The 21257-nt window shown below is 44.3% G+C and overlaps 1 protein-coding gene across 3 annotated transcripts in view; it reads left to right on the top strand.

The window, feature by feature from the left end:
* The window catches only part of NME7 (NME/NM23 family member 7), a 95928-nt gene that overhangs the window by 73820 nt on the left and 851 nt on the right, over positions 1-21257 (top strand). For all 3 annotated transcript variants that reach the window (XM_040570154.1, XM_040570137.1, XM_040570147.1), the window contains exon 11: positions 3759-3866. In XM_040570154.1, coding sequence (XP_040426088.1) covers positions 3759-3866 — 108 coding nt within the window. The remainder of the gene's footprint in view (positions 1-3758; positions 3867-21257) is intronic.

Genomic DNA, 21257 nt, shown 5'->3' with positions numbered 1-21257 from the left:
CTTTACAGATGTTATTGGTGAATTTTTTGTTTTCTATTGCTCATGTAGAAAGATTTTAGAATGTGCTAAGCACTTCATACAAGCAGTGTTGCACAGGGCACAATTATATGATACAAACATGAAATATATGCATCTGTAACTTATGTAGGAGGACAAGGCTCTTCAAAGGGCTGGAAGTAGATCAAAGCCCAGCCTGTAATGTGTGATCATAGCCTGCTCCACGAGACCAAAGAGGATGAAGCTTTTTGGTACAGCATCCCCTGTTTGATTTGTTGCAGACACAGAGTACTCTTCATGTGAGATGCAAGTTTGTGGCATCCTCGTTTGCACATGTGCATGAAGTTCCTGCACACACATGTTCCTCCCCTCTTATGCATATGGTAGAGCAGCTGGAGCTGCTCTTAACTCCTCCCTCATCACATCCTCATAGAATCATTTAGGTTGGAAAATACTTTCAAGATCATCAAGTCCAACCATCCACCTAATACTACAAGTTGACTGCTAAACCATGTCCCTACGAGCTGCATCCACACATCCCTTAAATACCTAAATGGGTGGCAACCCCACCACTTTCCTGGGCAGCCCGTCCCAATGCCTAAACACCCTTTCTGTGAAGAAATTCTTCCTGATACAAATCTAAACCTGCCCTGGTGCAACTTGGAGGCATTGCCTTGACTCTTTTGAAAAAGTTTTTGAAAACCACTATGCAAAACACATATTCTGAGGCTCAAGCAGCAAGCTTATGAAAAAAGATTAAAAGGAAAAAAAATACACCCCCAAGCCAAGTATTATATTTGTATCTATTTGCTGTTGCAGTTGAGAAACTATAAATAAAATGCTTGGCAAGCATCATGTCATAGAGCAGAAGGGCATATATTAAGATGTGCTATGAGGACCAAGTTTCGTAAGGGAATCTCTTCCCCCTCCCTGAAACATTCCCAAGATTTTCAATTGTGCATACACAAAGATCCCTATATATGGTTCACATATCTGTTTGTATCCTCATCCTTTACTGATACCTTATTCCCTGGGAGGTTCTCAGTGGTGTTATGAGATGGACTAGTGACACTTTGGAATTGATGATTATTGCCTTTTTTTGGCTATGTAAATATAAGCAGAGAATGCCTTACCTCTCATCCTGTTTATTAACTGATGACAAGAAAGGTTAATTTAGATTCTTGTTAATCTAGTGCTAACAATGTAAAGAGCTGCATGACCTACGTTTGTGTACTTCTGATCTACTCCAATGCCAGGCAGAACAGAATCAGTCCCTTTTGTGCAAGAAATTTCAGTTTTTGTGCAAGATAATGTTCAGGAGGGCAGGAGGATGTGTCACAACCCATGTAGAAAAATTGAGGGAAGAACAGATCACATACTGCAAAAGTGAAAACTTTTGCCAACATCAGTGAGAGTGAGTGAGTCCAAGTGAAGAAAAAAATGAAGTCTTCTGTTGTGAAGTTGTGAAGCAGAAACGAGAACGCAGGACAAATGATAAATCAGGAGGCCATAAGTGCTTTTAAAGAAGAAAAAAAAAAAAAAGGGCTTGGTGAGGAAGAAGAGAGAACTTGGGAAAGTTTCAAAAAAAGCGTCATTTTTGGACCTGTGGGAGGAGGGAACAGTTTTAGCCAAAGAGTTTGATGCATAAGAGATAAAGTTCGGTGTTTCATCTTGTGTATAATTTTTGAGATCGGAGCTATTTCTTATTAAAGTATTTCTAAAGGTTCCATAGCCACAAACATTTTTTCTAATATGCCCAAACTTTACTTAAAAGATTTGATATCCTAATGTAGTTGCCAGTTTCCTGACAAGCTAGTTATTACTGAAATCAACAGTTGTTTTAAGGAAGGCTTGATTTAAGTGTTATGTAGCTATAGTTGACTGGTATTCGACTTTCATTTCTCCAGCGGACTTTCTTAGCACAGGGCTTTAGTGAGAAGAGTAAGGAGGTTTTTTTCTACTGTAGACTTTTTTTTTTTTTTTTTTTAGTTTGAAACTCTTGAACTTTCCTCTGAAACAAAATTTGCCTAATGTCAAGATTATCTTATTCAGACATCCCTGGCAGGCATCCATCTTCAAAGATCCTGTATAACCTATGACATGCACACTGTAGCAATGGGGAACTGAAACATCTTGTAGCATGTTTTGGGTTATACACATTTCAAACATTAAAGCAGTTTGCCTTTCAGGTGGGTAGCAGATCACCACAGGAAACAGATCTAGGTTTATTAGGTAGTAGATCACCATGATTGTTAATTGTTATTACAGGAAAATATCTAGGGCTTGTTCGGATAAGAGAAGATCTTGCCCAGAAGGTCCAGTTGTCTTAGTTTAGGAATGAGACATGACAAGTGGGCGAAGTTGGAGAGCAGCTGAAGGTTGCTGGCAGATATATTCTTCTGAGGTCTTCTGGGACTAGCTTAAAACATTCACTGCCTTCCCAGATGAAAGTGTGCATCTCGCAAGTGGTCCTCATCTGTACCTGTGCAAAGTTTTCCAGGTCAGACAGGAGCCACAACTGAAGTTGTTTTGAACCCACTTGACACCGAAAGTTAAGAAACGCTCAGACAATCCAGTCTGGTGACTCGGCTGTGGGGGCAGTAACCTCTGGCTGTGACACCGAAGCAAACATCTGGGAGGGGCACAGCAAAACTGCACTGGCCACTTCCAAAGTGATTACACCCTAATAAACCCGGTGTCTTGTCAGAAAGTGGCTGATATATGCTATGCTGGCAAGGAAGAGTACTTTGTTGTTGTTGTTCAGTAGCTGTAACCTGAGATTGTCATCAGCCTTGTCCCCTTGCTGGCAGCAGTGCTCCCTAGAAAGGAAGAACGGAAGAATGTCAAAAGGGTTTTAAGGAGGGGTAGTTGGGTTAATGCCATCACCACTTAGTTTTAAAAGGAGGGATATTGTCCATGAGGGAGGTTTGGAAAAAAGCACCATTGCGATGGGGGGAGGGACCAACAAGGCTTAGCATGGTTGGCATAGGATAAAGGTCAAAAGGTAAGTCTGCAAGGTGGTAGTGCAGAAAAGTGCAGCATGGCTGCTGCACTTGAAAGAAAGAGCACAGTGGAGGTAAGAGCCAATGAAAGCAGTCCTCTGAGGTATAAGATGGGAGATTCACCCTAGTGAAGAGATGGGAGAAGATTGTTGTCTCAAGATCTGCGTGGTATCTGCTATAATAAAAAAACGTACTCTGGGAGGCCAAGGAGAAGTTTGGTATCATGGATAAAGAAAAGAGGGTTGAAATGTCAACTACAAAGACAGAGCAAGGTGTAAAGAGTCTGGAATCATACTGCATGGAAGCACAGCAGCAATGAAGGCTGAAAGCCTGGCTGCTCAGTAGTTCAGTCTCGCAAATGTCAAGTACTGAGGCAGAGAGTACAGTGGTAGCAGAGGCAGTCTACAAGGTGGCATGCTAGCATCTGCTCACTAAGGACAGGAACATTCTGTGCTTGAGAGCTGCAAAGTTGTTAACATGAGCTAACTACATTAATACAAATGCCAGGAGGGTGGATCTGTAATACGGAGGGTCCTGCATCCCACCCAACGTGGCTTCATTGGCGCAGTTTCAAGCAGTTTTCACAGTTTTGGTCATGGCTTTCCAGCAGTTGTGCCTGTGTAGTGCAAGCTGGAATTTCCCTCCTCATTTTTTTATAGTGTACCACAGATGCTTGCATATAATAATAAAGTTTTGCTTTATAAGATTCTACTGCATCATGTCACTCACCAGGTCTTTTGATTTTCTTGTGTTCAACAGGAAATAGCCCGTCATCTCCGACCTGGAACTCTGCGTGCTCTCTTTGGGAAGAACAAGATTCAGAATGCTGTCCACTGCACGGACCTACCTGAAGATGGACTTCTGGAGGTAAGAGCTGCTAGATAAACATATGCTTTTATATTGTAGGAAATTTTAAGTGAAAAGCTGTGCTTGACACTATTTTAAGCTGTTCAAGTGTTTTATATGTGGAATAGCCTTGCTGGAGACCAGTGAACAACGAGAAACAAAAGCAAAGAGCTTATTAAGGGCAATTAACTCATTTAATTAGGATACTGTAAAAACTTATCCATGCACTTTTCTTGAGCAAATATAGTACAATAAAATACTTGCTGAAATGAAAGTTAAGTCTTCTGTGTGGCTGAATGTATACTTGCAACTGGATACCAACGCCTAACAGTGTTTCTGCAAGGACATCTTCTTGGATAACCACCGTCACTCCCAGTCTGGATTGTCTCTACAGAGAGCTTGTGTCAGGCCAGGGATATCACAGGCACTAGGGATTCAAGTTCTCCACCTAGGCAACAGTTTTCTTGGTAGATGGTGATAATTATGCACGTCAGTTGGAATTTCCTGTGTTTTATGTTAAATTACTAATTATTATTTGATTTTGGTGTTGTACGCTTTCATTAAAGTCCAATAAAATGAGAAAAAAATAAATTAAGGGAGTTCATAAAGACAGAAGTACTCACTATGAAACCCAGAACAAGCTGACTCACCTAGTGCCATGCCCCAAAGATGAGGTCTGAACAAGGGGGGCTGAAGTGGTGTGTCAGCATATCTTGGATGGATCTCTTCATCACTGCAGATGTTTCTCCGGTGCTTGCATAGCTTCTGTTGTACTTTCTACGTGTATTTGTGAGTGGTTTGCTGTCAGAGTGTATCACTATGATGGAGCAGCAAGAGTTTTCCTAGCTTGGATAATTTTATGCTACCAAAAGTGTTTTTTCATTGAGGGAAGAGGAAGAGCTAACTGCGTCATGATCTCCCTTCATGAAGTAAAATTAGATGTGTGGGTTAAAGTGCTGTTTGCCAGGAAATTGCATCTAGCTTAAAGAGTAGCATAGTGTTAACGGAGAATTGCAGCCAACATCAACAAAGTTAAAGCTTTTTAAACCATTTCCAAGCCGTCATTAAAAGTTGACAACTTTTCATTTCTGCCCAAGGTGTCTGGATTTAAACAAGCAAACAGGTATTTGTCACCATGCGCCTAAAATCTATCCGTCATGGCTTTTAGATGGCAGCAGAAAAAAAGGCGTAACCTGCAAGGGAAAAATAAGTCTCATCAACACTGACAAGGTATTTTAGTACTTCAGCAGAATTCTCTCTCATATTCACAGTCTGGCTCCTTTATGCTGCCTGGTGATGCAAAGCAACTAAAACCCCATTTTGCTGGTGGTTTAAAATTAGTTTATAGCTACTGTAAGCGAGATGTGTGGGACAGAGCAGGTGAATTGCTTCTCCAAAACAAAAATTAAGGCTGGAGTTCTTTCTCAAGTGGAAGTTCTCCACTACGTGTGTTTGCCCTTTGAATCCCACAGCCTATTCAAAACCTAACTTCTTGATCTAGTATTGCTCTTGACTGCACACTTTGCAGTTCCCATGGCAGACTGGTCATTTTAACAGTTTGTTGTTTTTCCATCTAAATCTAAATCTTTCTCTCTTTTTTTTTTTTTTTTTTAATCTTAGACATAATTGTACACAGAATGTGGTTCTTCATCTGTCTGTAGTTTCTTATATACAGTCCATGTTAAACCAGCAGTTCTAAAGGACATCAGTTAGTGTTATTTAATGAACGTAACAAAGCAGCGAATGTTTTATTTTCATTGTTTAGCAAATTAACATTGTGAAGTAAAACATGGAAACCTTTTTACTGCTGGAACTGTACGTTTTGGAGTTTGCTTAAATCTGCGTTTTGTAAGGAATGTAGCTTCCTGAAAATGTTGTAGGTAAGCAAAATTTAAAAAAAAATAACTTCTGGATTTGTTTAAGTGGAAGAGTTTGTCACAGCTGATGAAGAAGAAATGATACAGTAAGTGCAGAGATAATCCTTACGAGAGACTTCCTTCAGAAGCTTTTCTGTGGGAGGACCTCAAAACCAGTCACAGACATCTGATTTGCTTGGCAAGCAGAAATCAGACCTTCCGCACTCCCAGCCCCAATAGCTGTAACAGTGCTGCATGTGCTGGGCTAGAGCAGAGTGACTGTGGCGTGCAAGACAACCATAGAAAGAAACTTCAGCCAAAGGCACTGAGCCAAACTAATGTTTTTAGGAAATATGCCATTCAGTGAATGATAGTGTTTCCATTCTTTAATGGACAACTGAATATTTTAATATATTGAGTTTAACAGAGCAATTATCCTCAGCCTCAGAGGAGGTGAACTCAGATAAGGAGCTTGTCATAGAGAAGGACCTCGGCAGTCTTGTGTTGGCTCGGTGTCCATATGTAGCAGTGGAACTTGATTCTTTCAGCATAGTGTTAGTGTTCACTCGTTATGTCCATGTTCTGGTAGCAGATGTTGTTATTGCTGAGATGTTAAAGCTGCTGCTCCAATAAAAACTTTACAGTATCATTGTTGGATAACAGATTAGTAGAGAGGGAGTCTGGAGTAAATGTACCCCTGCTATATCTTTATAGACTGAAATTTCAGAGAGAAATCTAGGCTACCAGGTTTGTACTACAAAGATGAACAATCCTTTTTAAAACCCCAATGAAAAGGATTTCATCACTAGCAATCTCTTTCATTTCTTCGGGTGGCATTGTTTGTACCGTGTTACTGCTCCATTTCAGATATGACTCAGTATAGCTTGAAACCCCAGACTATATGCAAATTACTGCATTCCTTTTTGCTGATGAAAAAGGTGTTTGGGATCTGAATTCAGGCCAAAGAACCTCAGAGTTTCATTTTTAAATCTGGTGCTGATTTTATGTGAGCTTGGCCGAGCCACTTTTCAGATTTTGGCATGGAAGTGTTTGGCTCTGAAATTCTGTATGAAGATGTTCTGACTTATATTTATCTTCTCCAAAATGAAATACTAAATGCAACTAGTTTTAGAACAGAAATTGCAGAATAATTATTACAAATAATGGCATGAAATTGTTAACACTTTTTTTCCCCCTACTTCCTACCACATATACCTTTTGTATTTTATTTTTTTCTTTGCAGAATAGGAAATAGCTTAATTATTCTTCTGAATCCTTCCAGGTTCTGCACCTCTCCTAAGCCCAATATTTTATTTTTTTTTGAGAGAGAGAGGATGCTGTGTTGTAAGCTTTCTGAAACTCTTGGTCAACCAAAGAGGCAGGCCTTAGCCAACTGTTACAGCCCCAAAAGCAGGCAGAGCCAGTCTGATAGACAGTGAATAATGGTGTTTACTGCCTTTGATTCAGAGCTCCTGTACAGCCTTGACCATGTTTTATGGCTGAATCATCCTTTTCCAGATGCTCCCATTTCCAGTGCAGCCTCTCCTTACAGGCTGAAGAGCTCCAGAGTAGATCCTCCAGTATCTTGGAGCTTGAAATGAGCCCAGTGGGTTTGTACAAAGAAAGCCTTAGCTGTGTCTGTCAGCCAGCGTGCGGACTACTTACACTGCTAATGCTAAAGCAGCTTATTAGGGGTCCCTGCCACAGCCCTGGCTCTGTTGTGGCCTCATGTTGTGTGTGCACATCTGCAGGGTAAGCAGTGCCCCAAGGAGCGACTGTTTAGAGGAGATGAGTTAGATAACTGAGGATCAGATGCTTGCTGAAGTTAATAGTCAAACTCTAGGTAACTTTGGTGGTTCATACTTAGTTGATGGTCACTAGAAAGGGAAGGTAGTGAACTTTCTCCCCAAAATCACGACCAAGGAAGGAGTACTTGGGGGAAGGAGAGAGAGCAACTCTCAACTCTTCCTTGTCTCAGGAACAAGGGCTGATTAACTAAGGATCAGCTTACACACCTAGTTTTAGAACAATGTGTTTTATTAATGTAGTGCAGTAGTTTTCCAGTGTTTTCTGTTGGACTCCTTTTTCATGTACCTGGAAAAAGGAAAGTTCACTTTTTAATCTAAAAAACAAACAAACAAACAAGCCAAACCCCGAAAACCAAACAGCAGCACTTGCTCCCACCAGTTTGACCCTTAACTCCTGTCTTTGTTCTACAAACTACTTCACGTTTTGGGCAGTGACTGAAACATATCAGAGTTAATGAATAACTCGCTTTGGCGCAGGAGATGAGGGGAGATGCAGTTGAGCCTAAAATGCAACTGGCCATGTGGAAAAATCTGTGTATTTTCAGTTGTAAAGCTGTAACTACTTTTTTTTTTCTTGGTATGCGGATACAGGAGGAAGGAGAATATTGCCCTGAATGCTCTTGGATGAGCACTTTGACTTACTGGGCCAGGCACTTATTTATTGATTTCATATACTTGTGTGTCCTCTGTCAGTACAAAATGTATTTTCACAAGTGACAACAGATAGACACAAATAGCTCAGAACAGTCCATTTTCTCAGCTTTGCTGTAAGCTTTCCATTGTAATGGGGAGAGGAGAGAAAGGATTCTGCAAGACATGGAGTGTTTACAAGATGGTGGGGTTTCACAGGTAACAGCTAAAGCCACACATTCTTTATTTTTCAGATCCTGATGTTGTTGCCTAGGATATTCATTCAGAGCAGGGGTTTGCATTTGTTTCCCAAATACAAAGCAGGTGCCACTCTAGAAAAAACCTGACAAGACGTATTTTATGTAAATCACGTACTATTTCAACCAAGCAAACAATTACAGTATTCACCTGGATTCACATTCCATCTGAATCAGAGCAAGGACTGGAACATGCATGTTTTGTATGCCAAATACATTCTCTTTTTAACAGACCAGGGACAGTTTTGCATCTATGCTCTGACTCAACTCACCGTCTTGGACCTGAGGAACATTTCTGATAAGTGTCTTGTTGAAATAAGTGTTTGCAAACCATTGGATCTAATGAATCAGCATTCCCTAGACAAACAAATTTTCTTGAAATTAGTCATTTCTAGGCTAGTTTTAATTGAAGTACTCGATATAAGGTGCTGTGGCTAACAGGCTTCGCAATTTATATGTCCCCTTAAAGAACTGAAAGAAAATTAAAAATCAGTCAGTGAAGGTCTCACATCACTGGAGGTACAATGAATAAACTCTCCACAGGAGGTGGTGCTGTACACACACCTTAGTTCCTTGTTATCTCAAGTGGCTGAACACCTTCCAGATTATGCAGGAATCCATGTAATCTGAAGCCATTAAAAAAACTGCTATCCTAGACCTGCAGTTATTACAAAACCAGTATTTGGGGGTTTTGTCATGCTCAGCATGTAAATTGTTGCTCAGACTGTGCAGTTCACGGTATTTTTGTGAGCGGTTCCTTAAGGGCATTTGTACTGCAGCCAGATACTCGGGGGGTGATAGACTGCATGCCTCTGGGGTAACCTGAAAGGTCTCTCCATTGAGGTGCAGCCTGAGTGTCTGAGCTGTCCATGTGAGCTTTATATTCCTGTGCCATCGTGTATGGGGCAGAGTCAGTCTCCTGGGGCTTCTTTGCATTACTGAAAAATGCTTAGTCATACATGTATATATATGTGTGTGTACATATATATATATATATATACATATATAGGGAGAGGATGCTGCCATTGGTGCAACAAAATGGTCGAAACGTGAATTTTGGGTGGGATAACCTTCTCCCCGTTGCTGAGGGAGATAATGTTATTAGGTGACTAATTCTTCCAGTGGCCGATAACATGGCAAATGCTGTGGGAGTGTGCTTACCTGTGCCTTTGTGTGTCTGGTAGGCCATGTACGAAACAGCAGAGGAGGGTGAGCTGTTCAGACAGTTTTTATGGGAGTGGAGGATGTCCCAACTTTCTTCTGGGTCTTGCATCTCCATCAGTGCTCTTTCCACTGACTCCTCAGGGCGCCACATGCGTGCCTCCACATGGCTGCTGGGTGCCGTCAGGCTCTGCCTTGGGGACTGGGACTGCGGAGGGACGTGTGTCAGTTTTCAGTGTCACCGGCAGCTTTCCAGCCAGGCAGTAGTGAGAGCCTCCTTTAGTATTGTTTGCTGGCCTTCCCCCTTGCCAGCTTTCTCAGAGCTATTTGTGGCTTTCACAGACATGAAAATAACCTATTGAAGGGGGATGATTTTGCTGTTATCAAAAAAGAGTGGGGTTTGTTTGTCTTTTGGAGAGATGCCATGATGGTTTGCTGTATTTCCCCCCATTACTCCTTTAAATTTCAGCTGTGCAGTGGTGCTCAAGAGGGAGGCTGGGGACTGGCAGACCATGCAGCCTACTGCTGGAAGCTCTTCTTTCTCCTGCACAGCCTCACACCAGTGAGACGGGCTTACTGTTTCTAAGCAAACAAGTAGTATCATCCACCTGCACAGACTACCTGGGGTGGTCTGACAGGCAGAGACTCGGACAAGTTCTGGCAGTAGGAAGTTCAGCTGGTTGAATCCAGCCTTGGGGAGATGGGAGGCAATGTCATATGCTAAGCAGTGACAGGATGGGCCAGTTCAGCAGATGCATTTTGTCCAGACAAGTGCTGTGGGCGATGCAAAACAGCACTGTTTTTCTTATACTCTGTATTACCTAAGTGCTCTGATGAGTGTTAAGAGCTGTGCTGCTCCTGGGCTTTTGGTGCAGCTGCCTTCCACCTGCTAGAAGCCAGCTGTACCTTGCTCTGGTTTTCCAAACAGTGCCATGAGAAGCACACCTTGTACCTCCTTTCCCTTTGCTTTTATTTGAGGAGGCTGGGAGGAGGGGGTTGTTCTAGCAAGCTATTCAGAGTGGACGGGGAGGCACTCACCTTGTGGCGGGGGAACACGACAGATGCTTCCCATAACCACTTCCGTAAGAACGGAGTCCTGTTACAGAAGCACTCTGCTCCCTGCCAACTCGCCTTTTTCTGCTCGCTGCTTTCTTTCCTGCCCGCTGCCACTGTCTCGACACGTGGGCGTGCTGCAAGGTGGTGGCTATCATCCACCCTGGAAATGCTGTTGTGCCAGTAGGGAGCTGATCGCTGGGTTTAGGTTGTAACGCAACAGTTTAGGATGGAAGGCATCAGAGGGATGCGGCTCTGTTAAACTAATCTTGTTGGTGCATCAAGGTATAGTCCAAGCAATTTAATAAAGCATGTCAATGAGTAACTCTCAGAAGCGTCAATGTGCTTAGTGTGGAATTTGTGTATGTCACATTCTGAACAAAGGTCTCCTGCATTGCTTGTTACCGATTAACTTGTCTGGTATTATGCAAGCTGCCTCTACCAGCTGAGAACTAACTCTCCCCATTCACAGGGCAGTGCAGCTTGTAAAACATTACACAGCAGAAGTGCATAGCATGGCAATGAACCTTTCACTGAGGGCATTTCAGCTGTACAGCATTTCCCTCAGGAGTCTTTAAAATATTAATAAAGAAGCCATTGTTTCACTCAGTCATACGGCAATTTTGCAATGAAGTCTTCTATTAGGGGCCCATACTGAGCTGCATAATCCAGGGTAAGATGCTTTTAATCATCTCCAGTGAAAAGAAATACAAAATTGGAAGGTTTGAGTTGTTTTTTTTGTTTTGGTTTGGTTTGGTTTTTTTTGCAAGTTTTCAACAAAACACTATTTTTGGCTGTCATTTGGAAATTTCAGTCTCTCCTGGTACAAAATGATTTCTAGAGAGATCTGTCAGATAATGGTTATTATGATTCAAGTGCATCTCCATTTTAACTTTTTGACACTTTTTATCCAACAGCTGTGAGAACAGGTTGGAAAGAATCTGGAGTGTAAGAAAACTTCATCTCATTTGGTGATGTTTTTGCATATCAGCGAATGTTAGCCAGCACTGGAATTCTGTCTCAAAACATTTCCCGAGGCTCTATATACACTTATACAGAGAATTAAGTAATCTTTTTTGCGTAGGCCCATCTGAAAAGAAATTAAAATTAAAAATAGCAATAATAGAGAGATGGATTTTGAACACATGTTGGTGATTTATCCTTTTTTTAAATTATGCTATTATTGGGTCACTTGCAGCCTAATTTTGAACATCAGTTGTATAATTATTATACTTGTGGGCCAGACAGGCAAACTGAACTAGAACCTTGTTTAAACAGAGTTGTGAAAGAGTTGAGCTCTTGTGCTTCCTCTTCTGGGTAAGATCCGAGGTCCAGCTGCCCCTCGCTCTGCCAAGTCTGAGGTTTATAAGTGCTCGCTCTGCCAAGTCTGAGGTTTATAAGTGCCAGAGAGGAGAAGTTAACGAGTGTAAACCAAGCAGCTCCCAAAGCTCTTTAAGTTTCACCTTATCCCGGAGGTAACCTATGTGCTAAACAGGGCTTGGCTTTTGGCATGTGTTCATGTTGCACTGAGCAAGGTAATTTTGTAGAGGGGAGGTCAAGGCAGAGGGACAGCTTCACACTTCTTTATAATTCATCTGAGGCCCAGTTTGCATTTTTGAGACAGCTGCTGTCTTCTTTTGCTTGACATATTCTCATTTTGAACCAAAAACCTCTGGTCCTGTTTCCTCTACCCCTGTGCTGAAGTACAACAGCAATTTATGTGCAACTCAGCTGCTCTATGGGCAGACTAAAGCAAAGAAGAGAGAGAAAAGCCTGGAAAAGAATAAAAGTATAAAAATACCTCATACAGCAAAAACAATAAGCAGGCACTGTCATTATACAGTTGTGCAGAAGCACAGAATCTCCTTTTGTTTCTTAAGCAAGGAGTCCCGCACCTTTTCTCATGGTAAGAGAAGCACTGTTTTCTTGTAGCACTGCTGTGTGATGCAAATATATATTTACATGAATTCATGTTACCGACCTCAGCCAGTTGCACCTCCCACCTCTCTCTCAGAGGTCAGGTTGGTAAATAATTAGCTATATTTGTACTTCCTGTATAGCGTTTGCACGTTCTCTCATCAATGCAACTCTCTTGACTGACTACTCTAAACTAGCAGGAATTATTAAGTCAGCCATCTGCATATATGTGTTGAAATGTACGTGGAGCATGAAGGTTGAGGGGGGGAACAAATCCAAACTTGTGTTAATATGGATACAGGACTGCACACACGATTTCCTGTCCAGCATAGATGCTAATGACGAGGGTTATCTTGAGTTAGGAGTTTATTAAGCTCCAGAAACCACTTCTTCTTTCATTATTATTAATAAGCAATTAATCAAAGTGTGGTATCATTATCAGTGTTGGTTTTGTGTTGTGTTGTGATAATACTGCAGGCTCAGGCCCTGTGCATGATGACCTTGTGCTAGCAGCTGTGCCAATCAAAATGGTGATGGTCACCTGAAAGGATGTCGGCCATAGTCTAGGGCTCTTTGAAGTCACCAGACAGCTTCTGGCTTCAGTAAGGGCAGGATTCTCCTTCTCCCTCCTTAACCCTGAAGTGCATTGGCATATAGATGGGGAATGATAAATCTGCAAGTATATCTTGTTACCATGTGGGCAAGTTTCCCTCTGTGTTGATCTCAGTAGTAGTTATTGCTGTTTTGTTGGAGAGGGACAGTGTGCCGAGAGTAGCTAGCCACAGTCTGGGGACTGTGCTCTGCCTTTGGCAGTTGCTTTACTCAGTCCAGCTATTGAACGGGGACGTGGTCAGCCAGGTGCCAGGAGTCTGGTCCTGTCATGGCAGTTCGGGGTTCAGCCCATAGCAGGAGTGTTGTAATTGCAGAGGATCTCTTGAGACTTGAAACAAGCTCTTGGCCTCCCCATACTGACCTGTCTCAGAGGGGTATGGAGCTTTCTAGACTCAGTGGCCTCATCCGGAAGGCACTTTGAACACGACATTGTGGGAGGGTTGCCACTGCCTGGGCAGGATGTTTCCTTTCAGCACAGAGAGCCACAGTCTGCGCAGGGGCTTGTGATGGTGCATGCAAGGCCACTGCTTGTGGACGGGGTGGTGCTTTTGTTTTGTTGTTTTTTTGTAGGGTGTTATAGAATCATAGAATCATGGAATATCCCACATTGGAAGGGATCCACAAGGATCATTGAGTCCAACTCCTGGCTCCACCCAGGACCACCCAAAAATCAGACCATGTGTCTGAGAGCGCTGTCCAAACACTGCTTGAACTCTGCCGGGCTCAGTGCCCTGACTACTTCCCTGGGGAGCCTGTCCCAGTGCCCTCCCTCTGTGTGAAGAACCTTTCCCTAACACCCAGCCTGGCCCTCCCCTGTCCCAGCTCCATGCCATTCCCTCGGGTCCTGTCGCTGTCCCCAGAGAGCAGAGCTCAGCGCCTGCCCCTCCGCTCCCCTCGTGAGGGAGCTGCAGGCCGCCATGAGGCCTCCTTTCAGCCTGCTCTGCTCTGGGCTGAACAAACTCAGGGACCTCAGCCCCTCCTCATACATCTTGCTCTCTAGACCCTTCAACATCTTCATAGCCCTCCTTTGGACATTCTTTAAAAGTTTTATGTCCTTTTTGTACTGTGGTACCCCAAACTGCACACAGGTGAGGCCACGCTAGCGCAGAGCAGAGCAGGACAACCCCTTCCCTCGACTGGCTAGCTCTTACTGTCTGGTCTGCCATAACTCTCACCTTGTTGCCAGGTGTTGCCTGTTGGGTCTCATGGCCAAATGCTTCCTTGCAGAACATCTTGGTTGCCCAGGAAGAGCTGTAAATGATGGCTGCCTTCTGCTTCATTTATTTGCTTGTTGCTTCCTCACCTGAGTACATGGCATGGGTGAAAACATGTTCTTGTTCTCACTTTGACCACTTCCTCCTGTATTTGCATTAATCTGTCAGGTCAGGACCATGACTTTCCATGCTCTCAGAGTAGGCTGGAGAGCCTTAAGTCACTATTGGCAAGAAGCCCTCATGGTGCATGTGGTATGTGAGAGTTTTACCTAGATACTCAGGCGCTAGCAGCAGGGGCCTTTTTCAGGGTTTTTATCCAGCGTTCAGGACATGGCTGCAACTTGCATCCTTGCATCAACACCCGTGTTGTTGCACCTAGTGTCTTGTCTGTACCGAAGGTGACTGGTGCAAGGGTGTCATAGGCATGTTCCTAAGAGCTTCTCAGCTTTGAGGTAGGCAAGTGTCTCTCAAGATATACATGAAGCGCAGCGGCAGTGATCCTGGTGACTGAGTGAGTTACTTGGGAACCTTGTGAAAGCCATACTTGCTGTCATGTTGTAGTTCTTCACGTGAGGTGGGTGCCAGAACCTTTCACTTTGTTCTGTTCCAGTGGCTCTTCCAGGCCAGTGATCTTTCCTGATGGTGACCAAAGAGTAGGGCTTCTGGTGGGAGAGTCCTGGGATAATATGTTCAGTCTCAGCTACTGAGCAGTTAGTTTATGCCATGGAGTAGCAAGATTTACTGAAACTGTACCTTCTTAGTGGGCCTACAAATACCTGTGCTTCAGAAATCAGTGGTTTGAGTCAGCACTTTAGTTATGTGCTATGTATAAGCAACTTTTCTTTGTTATGTTAAATAAGCTTTTGGTTTCACTTGTTTTTCTTGTACTGTTACAGAGTAAATAGCATAAAACTTGCTTTCTTGGTGTTTTGATTGTAGTGTCATAGTGGTGATTGTCATGTCCTCTCATTTCTACCTAGCTTGAAGTTCAGATTTCTCTAATGTACGGTTCAATTTCCAAACAGCTTCCATTGCCCTTCTCTCACCATATTTTCTGAGTTGATCATAACCATACACAGTGTTCAAGATGACTCTGTTATCAGCACGTAGCATGAAGGCACGATATGTGCTATGTTATTCTCTAGTGTTTCTTTAATGAAACCTTCCGTTACAGAGGTTGTTTTTTTGTTTTGTTTTTTGGTTTGTAGGTTTTTTTTTTTTGTCCCAGCTGTACTTAAATTAATCTGGACACATAAAGAGTATGTGTATGCTTCAGAAATTGTTCTGTCTTGGGCAGCCTGAACAGCTGTATTTCTTATAGTGTGTGATGCTTTAGAGAGAGGCAGGAGTGACTGACTTTTGATTTTTTTTGAACAAACTTTCTAGGACTAAACTCTCTTCAGGTGCATGTGGGAAAATAATTCATTATAAGCAATGAATTAGATCCTCTTCTTTGACAACAGTTTTCATTCCTATACTGCTTTTGCCTGAAAGGATGGTAGGTTTGGGGTGTGTTAGTCTAATTATTTAGTGAAGTGCTGAGTGAAGCGTAGCTGAAATTCATTTTAGGCATTAGCAAATGCACTAGAGACTTCATGTTCATGTTGATGTTCAAAACAAAGTTAATGAGTGAAGAGATTTTTGGTTCCTAGTAGTGACCTCAAAATGAGATAACCTGTAAAAATTATAAAACTAGAGTGTTTGGGGAGGGTGGTATTTTTGGTATTTTGTACTGATGCTGAAAATTGAGGTCAGCAAAGATTCTCTGTGTCATGTGCATGGATACCTACACTGAGTCAAGAAGATAATGTTTCACCGTGATTTCAGGGAGAGGGTACTGTCTGGCTGCTTGAAAGGCGCTGAGATGAGTGACGGCTCTAAATTAACACAGGGATGAAAAAGCTTTCCATCTCCCAGCAGCCAATTTCGATTCAGCAGATATGAGGAAGGACCGGAACTGCCATCATCTTTTGGATGATGGATGTGAAGTGAATCTGTGATCTCAGCATGCTTTTTTACCAGTGTGTCTCTTCATCAGCCTCCTCACTTCTGACACAAGCGGTACTAACAGGCTCTCTTGTCCAAAACTGCCAGCCCAAAGGTCAAGGGGATTGGACCCTGAGTGCTGAGGTACCCTTTCAGTGCCGAGATTTTCTCTGCGGCAAGACGTAAGGAGCGCTGCCTGTGTCCTGTGCTGCTCAAGGTGTGCCTTGCTCTGTCCTTATGGAGAATCACAGAATATCCTGAGTTGGGAGGGAGGATGAGGATAAGGTAAGAGAACTGATGTCATCTAGCTGCACTTGTGCAAAGCATTTGACACTGTCCCACACAGCATCCTTTTCTGTAAATTGGAGAGACATGGACTAGACAGATGGACCACTTGGTGGGTAAGGAATTGGCTGTCTGGTCTCACTGAAAGAGTTGCAGGCAAGGTCTGAATGTCTGAGTGGAGATCGGTGATGAGTGGTGTTCCTCAGGGGTTGGTATTGGGACTGGTGCTGTTTAATGTAATGTTGAGTGCACCCTCAAGCAGGTTTGTGGACAACACCAAGCTGTGTGGTATGGTCAGCACACTGGAAGGAGGAGAGGGACCTGGACAGGCTTGAAAGGTGGGCTTGTGTGAACCTTATCAAGTTCAACAAGGCCAAGTGCACGGTCCTGCACCTGAGCCAGGGCAATCCCAAGCACAAATACAGGCTGGGCGGAGGATGGATTGAGAGCAGCCCTGAGAAGGACCTGGGGGTGCTGGTGGATAAGAAACTCAACACGAGCTGGCAATGTGCACCTGCAGCCCAGAAAGCCAACCACATCCTGGGCTGCACCAAAAGCGGCATGGCCAGCAGGCCGAGGGAGGTGATTCTGCCCCTCTGCTCTGCTCTCATGAGACTCCACCTGGAGCGCTGCGTTCAGCTCTGGGGCCCCCAGCACAAGAAGGACATGGAGCTGTTGGAGCGAGTCCAGAGGAGGTCCACAAGGATGCTCAGAGGGCTGGAGCACCTCTCCTGTGAAGACAGGCTGAGGGAGTTGGGGTTGTTCAGCCTGGAGAAGAGAAGGCTCCAGGGAGACCTTGTAGCGGCCTTCCAGTGCATAAAAGGGGCCTGCAGGAAAGATAGGGAGAGGCTCTTTGTCAGAGTGGAGTGATAGGACAAGGGGTAATGGCTTTAAACTAAAAGAGGGTAGGTGTAGATGAGATGTAAGGAAGAAATGCTCTGCCTGTGAGGGCTGTGAGGCCCTGGCACAGGCTGCCCAGAGAAGCTGTGGATGCCCCATCCCTGGAAGTGCTCAAGGCCAGGCTGGATGGGGCTTTGAGCAACCTGGTCTGGTGGGAGGTGTCCCTGCCCATGGCAGGGGGGTGGAACTGGGTGGGCTTTGAGGTCTCTTCCAACCCAAACCATTCTGTGATTCTGTGATCATTGAATCAAGCTGTGTTTGGCTGACACCTCTCATCAACCTTTTTGCTTTGTTTTCTGGGTAGAAGGACAATTAAACTGTAGGTGTCTGTAACTTTTAGGCTTGAAATCCTCAGGACGCTTTGTGCCTGCACTAGGTCCTGCGTTATTAATGAGATCTTTTGCTCTCCCTTGAAAAACTGGCTGCCTCACTTGATTTGCTTCCTTTTTTTTCTTGTTTTCTTTTTTCTTTTTTAAAAATTTTTCCTGGTTCTCCATGCTCTGAGAGCACACATTGTTCAGATGATAATTGTTTGTGCTCTGCCAGGGCATTAGACTGGATTTTGCTATTGCCTGCTGTATTTACTCCTGAAAGTTTGCAGTAACGTTTGGAAGCTTCTGGAGGGAGCGGCCAAATTCATCAATGTGAGTTCTGCAGAGTGCATGGGACTGAAGCAAAACTTCATGGAACTGAAGCAGCTCTCAGCTCCTCCTCGCTGAAGCAGTTTGTAGAGTCAGAGCCAGAAGGTCACAGTTATTCATCCCTGTTACTACTTCCTGAACATTATTGTTATTAGTCCCCGAACAGGAACTAGAGCAGGCATAGCTGCATACTATAAAGCAGGTGGGTGGATCCAGGGATTTGTAAGGAGAGTACTGATTTTAAATTTAATCCTGTTTCATCCCTGCCAAGGAGCAGACACACCTGAATGTTAAGCATCCTTTGAAGGTCATTGGGTGGTTTCTGTGGAATGCATTGGGTTGGTTTCAGGATAGGTCCTGGTGCGTGCTTGTCCTCTACCACTTTTGGGTCCTGTAGAGAAACCAGAGGAGTGCTTGGATCACAGAGCCTCATCTTGCCCTCAGTCCAATGCGGGGTGTGTTGAGGGGCTTTATGCAGGCACAGCTGCTTTTTTGGTGGTTTATACTATACCTGGACCCTGGGAAAGGGAGCGACTGTATTTCCTGAAATACAGGGTGCTTTGGCATGCCTAACCCTGGCTGGGATGCTCTCATTCCCCTTGGAGAAGGCCTTGGCACTTTTAGAATTGGGTTCTTAGAGCTGTCTCCAGCTGGGTCCTGTTAAGATGGGGGCACCCCCAAATCTCTTGGTATTGCTGAAGTCCTTGGTCTTGGTTCTTGTCTTCTGCAAAACACGGCACGTGTTGGCACTGGGTGGGATAACTGGTGGCCGCTGTCGCTTGCTGGCTGGGGTTTCCCGTCTGTGCTCTTGAGGGCGAGGTTCTTGGAGAGACGGAGCCTCTCGGTGCACCAGAGGCATCAGCTGTTAACAGGTTTTACTGGAGCTGGGTGGCAGCTGACCCACATCATAATTACATAGGAGGAGAACATACCGGCACCTAGCTCTGCACTTTATACAATACATACTGTGCCTGTCCTGATGGTTGAGCCTCGCCAGAACAGGCTGTGTGGATCTTAAACACGCCAATGAGAGCTAATTGAGGAAGAAGACATTTCCTGTAGGTCATCGGCAAGCTGAGGTTGTTCAGTTGTTCGGCCTGGCCTGGGAGAATTGCCTGCACAAAACGAAGGGCAGCTGAGGCCTGAGAGAGCCCCCTGCAAGGCCTTTTGTTGCTACCGGCACACGAGCAGGAGAGGCATGAGGCCGGCCAGCCCCTGGGTCAGTGTCCTGCAGCGACTGCAAGGGCAGATGGTGGCCTGACAGGCTGGGAGGCCAAGCAGCCTGGCTGGGGAGTGCAGGATGTGGTGGGAGGTGGCAGAGCGCCGCTAAACGGGCCCACAGCTCGCGGAAAGGGGACCTGTGCTGCCAGCAGCGCGATCAGCACCTCGGGCTGAGGCGCAACCTAGAGTCACCAGCCAAGGAGTCGCTGCCGCAGCACTTGGCCTTTTCGTTGGCGCTTGGCACCGCTCCCCATGTGCTGCCTTGCGTCCTTGGCCTTTGCAGGTCAGATGCTTTAGGCCAAACGGGCAGCGCAGGGCCAGGAGTTCCCACGTTCAGTGCTGTAAAAACTGGTTCCTGTTCTTTATTTGTATGTTTGTGCAGGCACAGGCTTAAAGGGGCTTGTTGTTAAATGTGGTGTTCTGCTTCTTATTTTATAAGTTTTTTTTATGTGTCACTCTAACCCTGAGATCCAGCTGCCCTGTATCAACAAGCCAGGAGATAAAATTTGCGTTAATGGTTGCAGTTATACTTAACTAGGTTGAGTCAATCTGGCAGAAAGAACAAAGTGTTCAGACTGGCAGCATACAATGCGCTGTACTGCTGGGCGGTGAGGAACAAGATGCCTGCCTGGAGAGTGTAGCTTTAGACAGGCAATACAGCACAGACCCCACCCCCCCCCCCCCCCCCCACCCCCAAGGAAGAAAAAAAAAAAAAAAAAAAAGGAAAAAACAGCCTGAAAGCACTGTTACTTTTAGCTTGATGAGCTATTTCACATCTTTACTTTCCCCAGCCCCAGCTTTTGACTGCATGCATAGTAGCATGAGGCAGCTCTGGCAGTAGGACTTAGAAGAAGGTAAATTCTACCATGTAACAATCATTACTGGCTCCATTGTGTAAGCTGGCTGTCCAGAAGTCTACGTGTGGTTTGTCTGGTGTGGTTGTCAGTTGGTTTAATTCCTGCAGCCTAGTCCTACTAGGGCTGACAAATGAGTTGCATTTTGGGTCAGCCTGGTGGTAGCAGAGCTGTCACGAAGCCTGGTCTCGTCAGTGGGCTGCTGGCAAGCGTGAGGACAGGGCAGCTACTGCAGTTAGTGCCTGGTTAATTAGTGAGCCGAGCTGGCCAGCCTGCTTTCACTGAGTCGGTGCTAGAGTGCTTTGTGGATAAACACTTCATTTTTGCATTGTTTTATAATGTATTAATCAGAGTACATGCTGCCTGTGCCTTGTGCCACCTGCTCCCTGAAGGAAACGCAGGTGCCGTAACCTTTCTATGGTGTTTGGCCAACCCCCCCAGAATAGGACATTATCTTTATAATTGGTTTATACTTGGACTTTGCTCTTATATAGTAAATCAGACTGCGATAAATTATCTAACCATGAGTTGACTTTTTTTTAAACTAAAGCTTTTTTTTAAAAAACTATCACATGCCAACCACATAAGATTTGAATTGTAAGGGCGAGGCTGCGCCTAAGAACCCTTGACCTGTGCAACCCCCATCTCCACCCGATCGCAGTCATAAAACAACCGATTGCTGGATGCCCACACGGCCAAGTGTTCCTGTAATGTGTGTGACTTTAGCATGCCTTTAACGGAGTACTTTGGTGCTTTAATCACAGTGTCGTTGTTGAGCCCTAGCCTATATGCATACAGCAGCAAATTAAACAGCCAAAGGTGAGGTTTCAGCTAGTTCATGCTCGTTAAAAACGATGAAATACTTGTGCTAAATGCTGTGGTGTACAATAGCTATGTTTGTCCTTCGAGCAGATGGCTAAAAGTTCAGCAGATTGCTTTTCCAGTATATTGCATTCTAATTATGAAGGCTTTTTCAAGCAGCTTGCTCTAGGATATTAATGTTTTGCCACGTTACCC

The sequence above is a fragment of the Cygnus olor genome, chromosome 1 (genome assembly GCF_009769625.2).
Source record: "Cygnus olor isolate bCygOlo1 chromosome 1, bCygOlo1.pri.v2, whole genome shotgun sequence".
NCBI lineage: Eukaryota > Metazoa > Chordata > Aves > Anseriformes > Anatidae > Cygnus > Cygnus olor.
The sequence above is the reverse complement of the archived record's forward strand: the minus strand, read 5'-3'. Positions and strand labels throughout refer to the sequence as shown.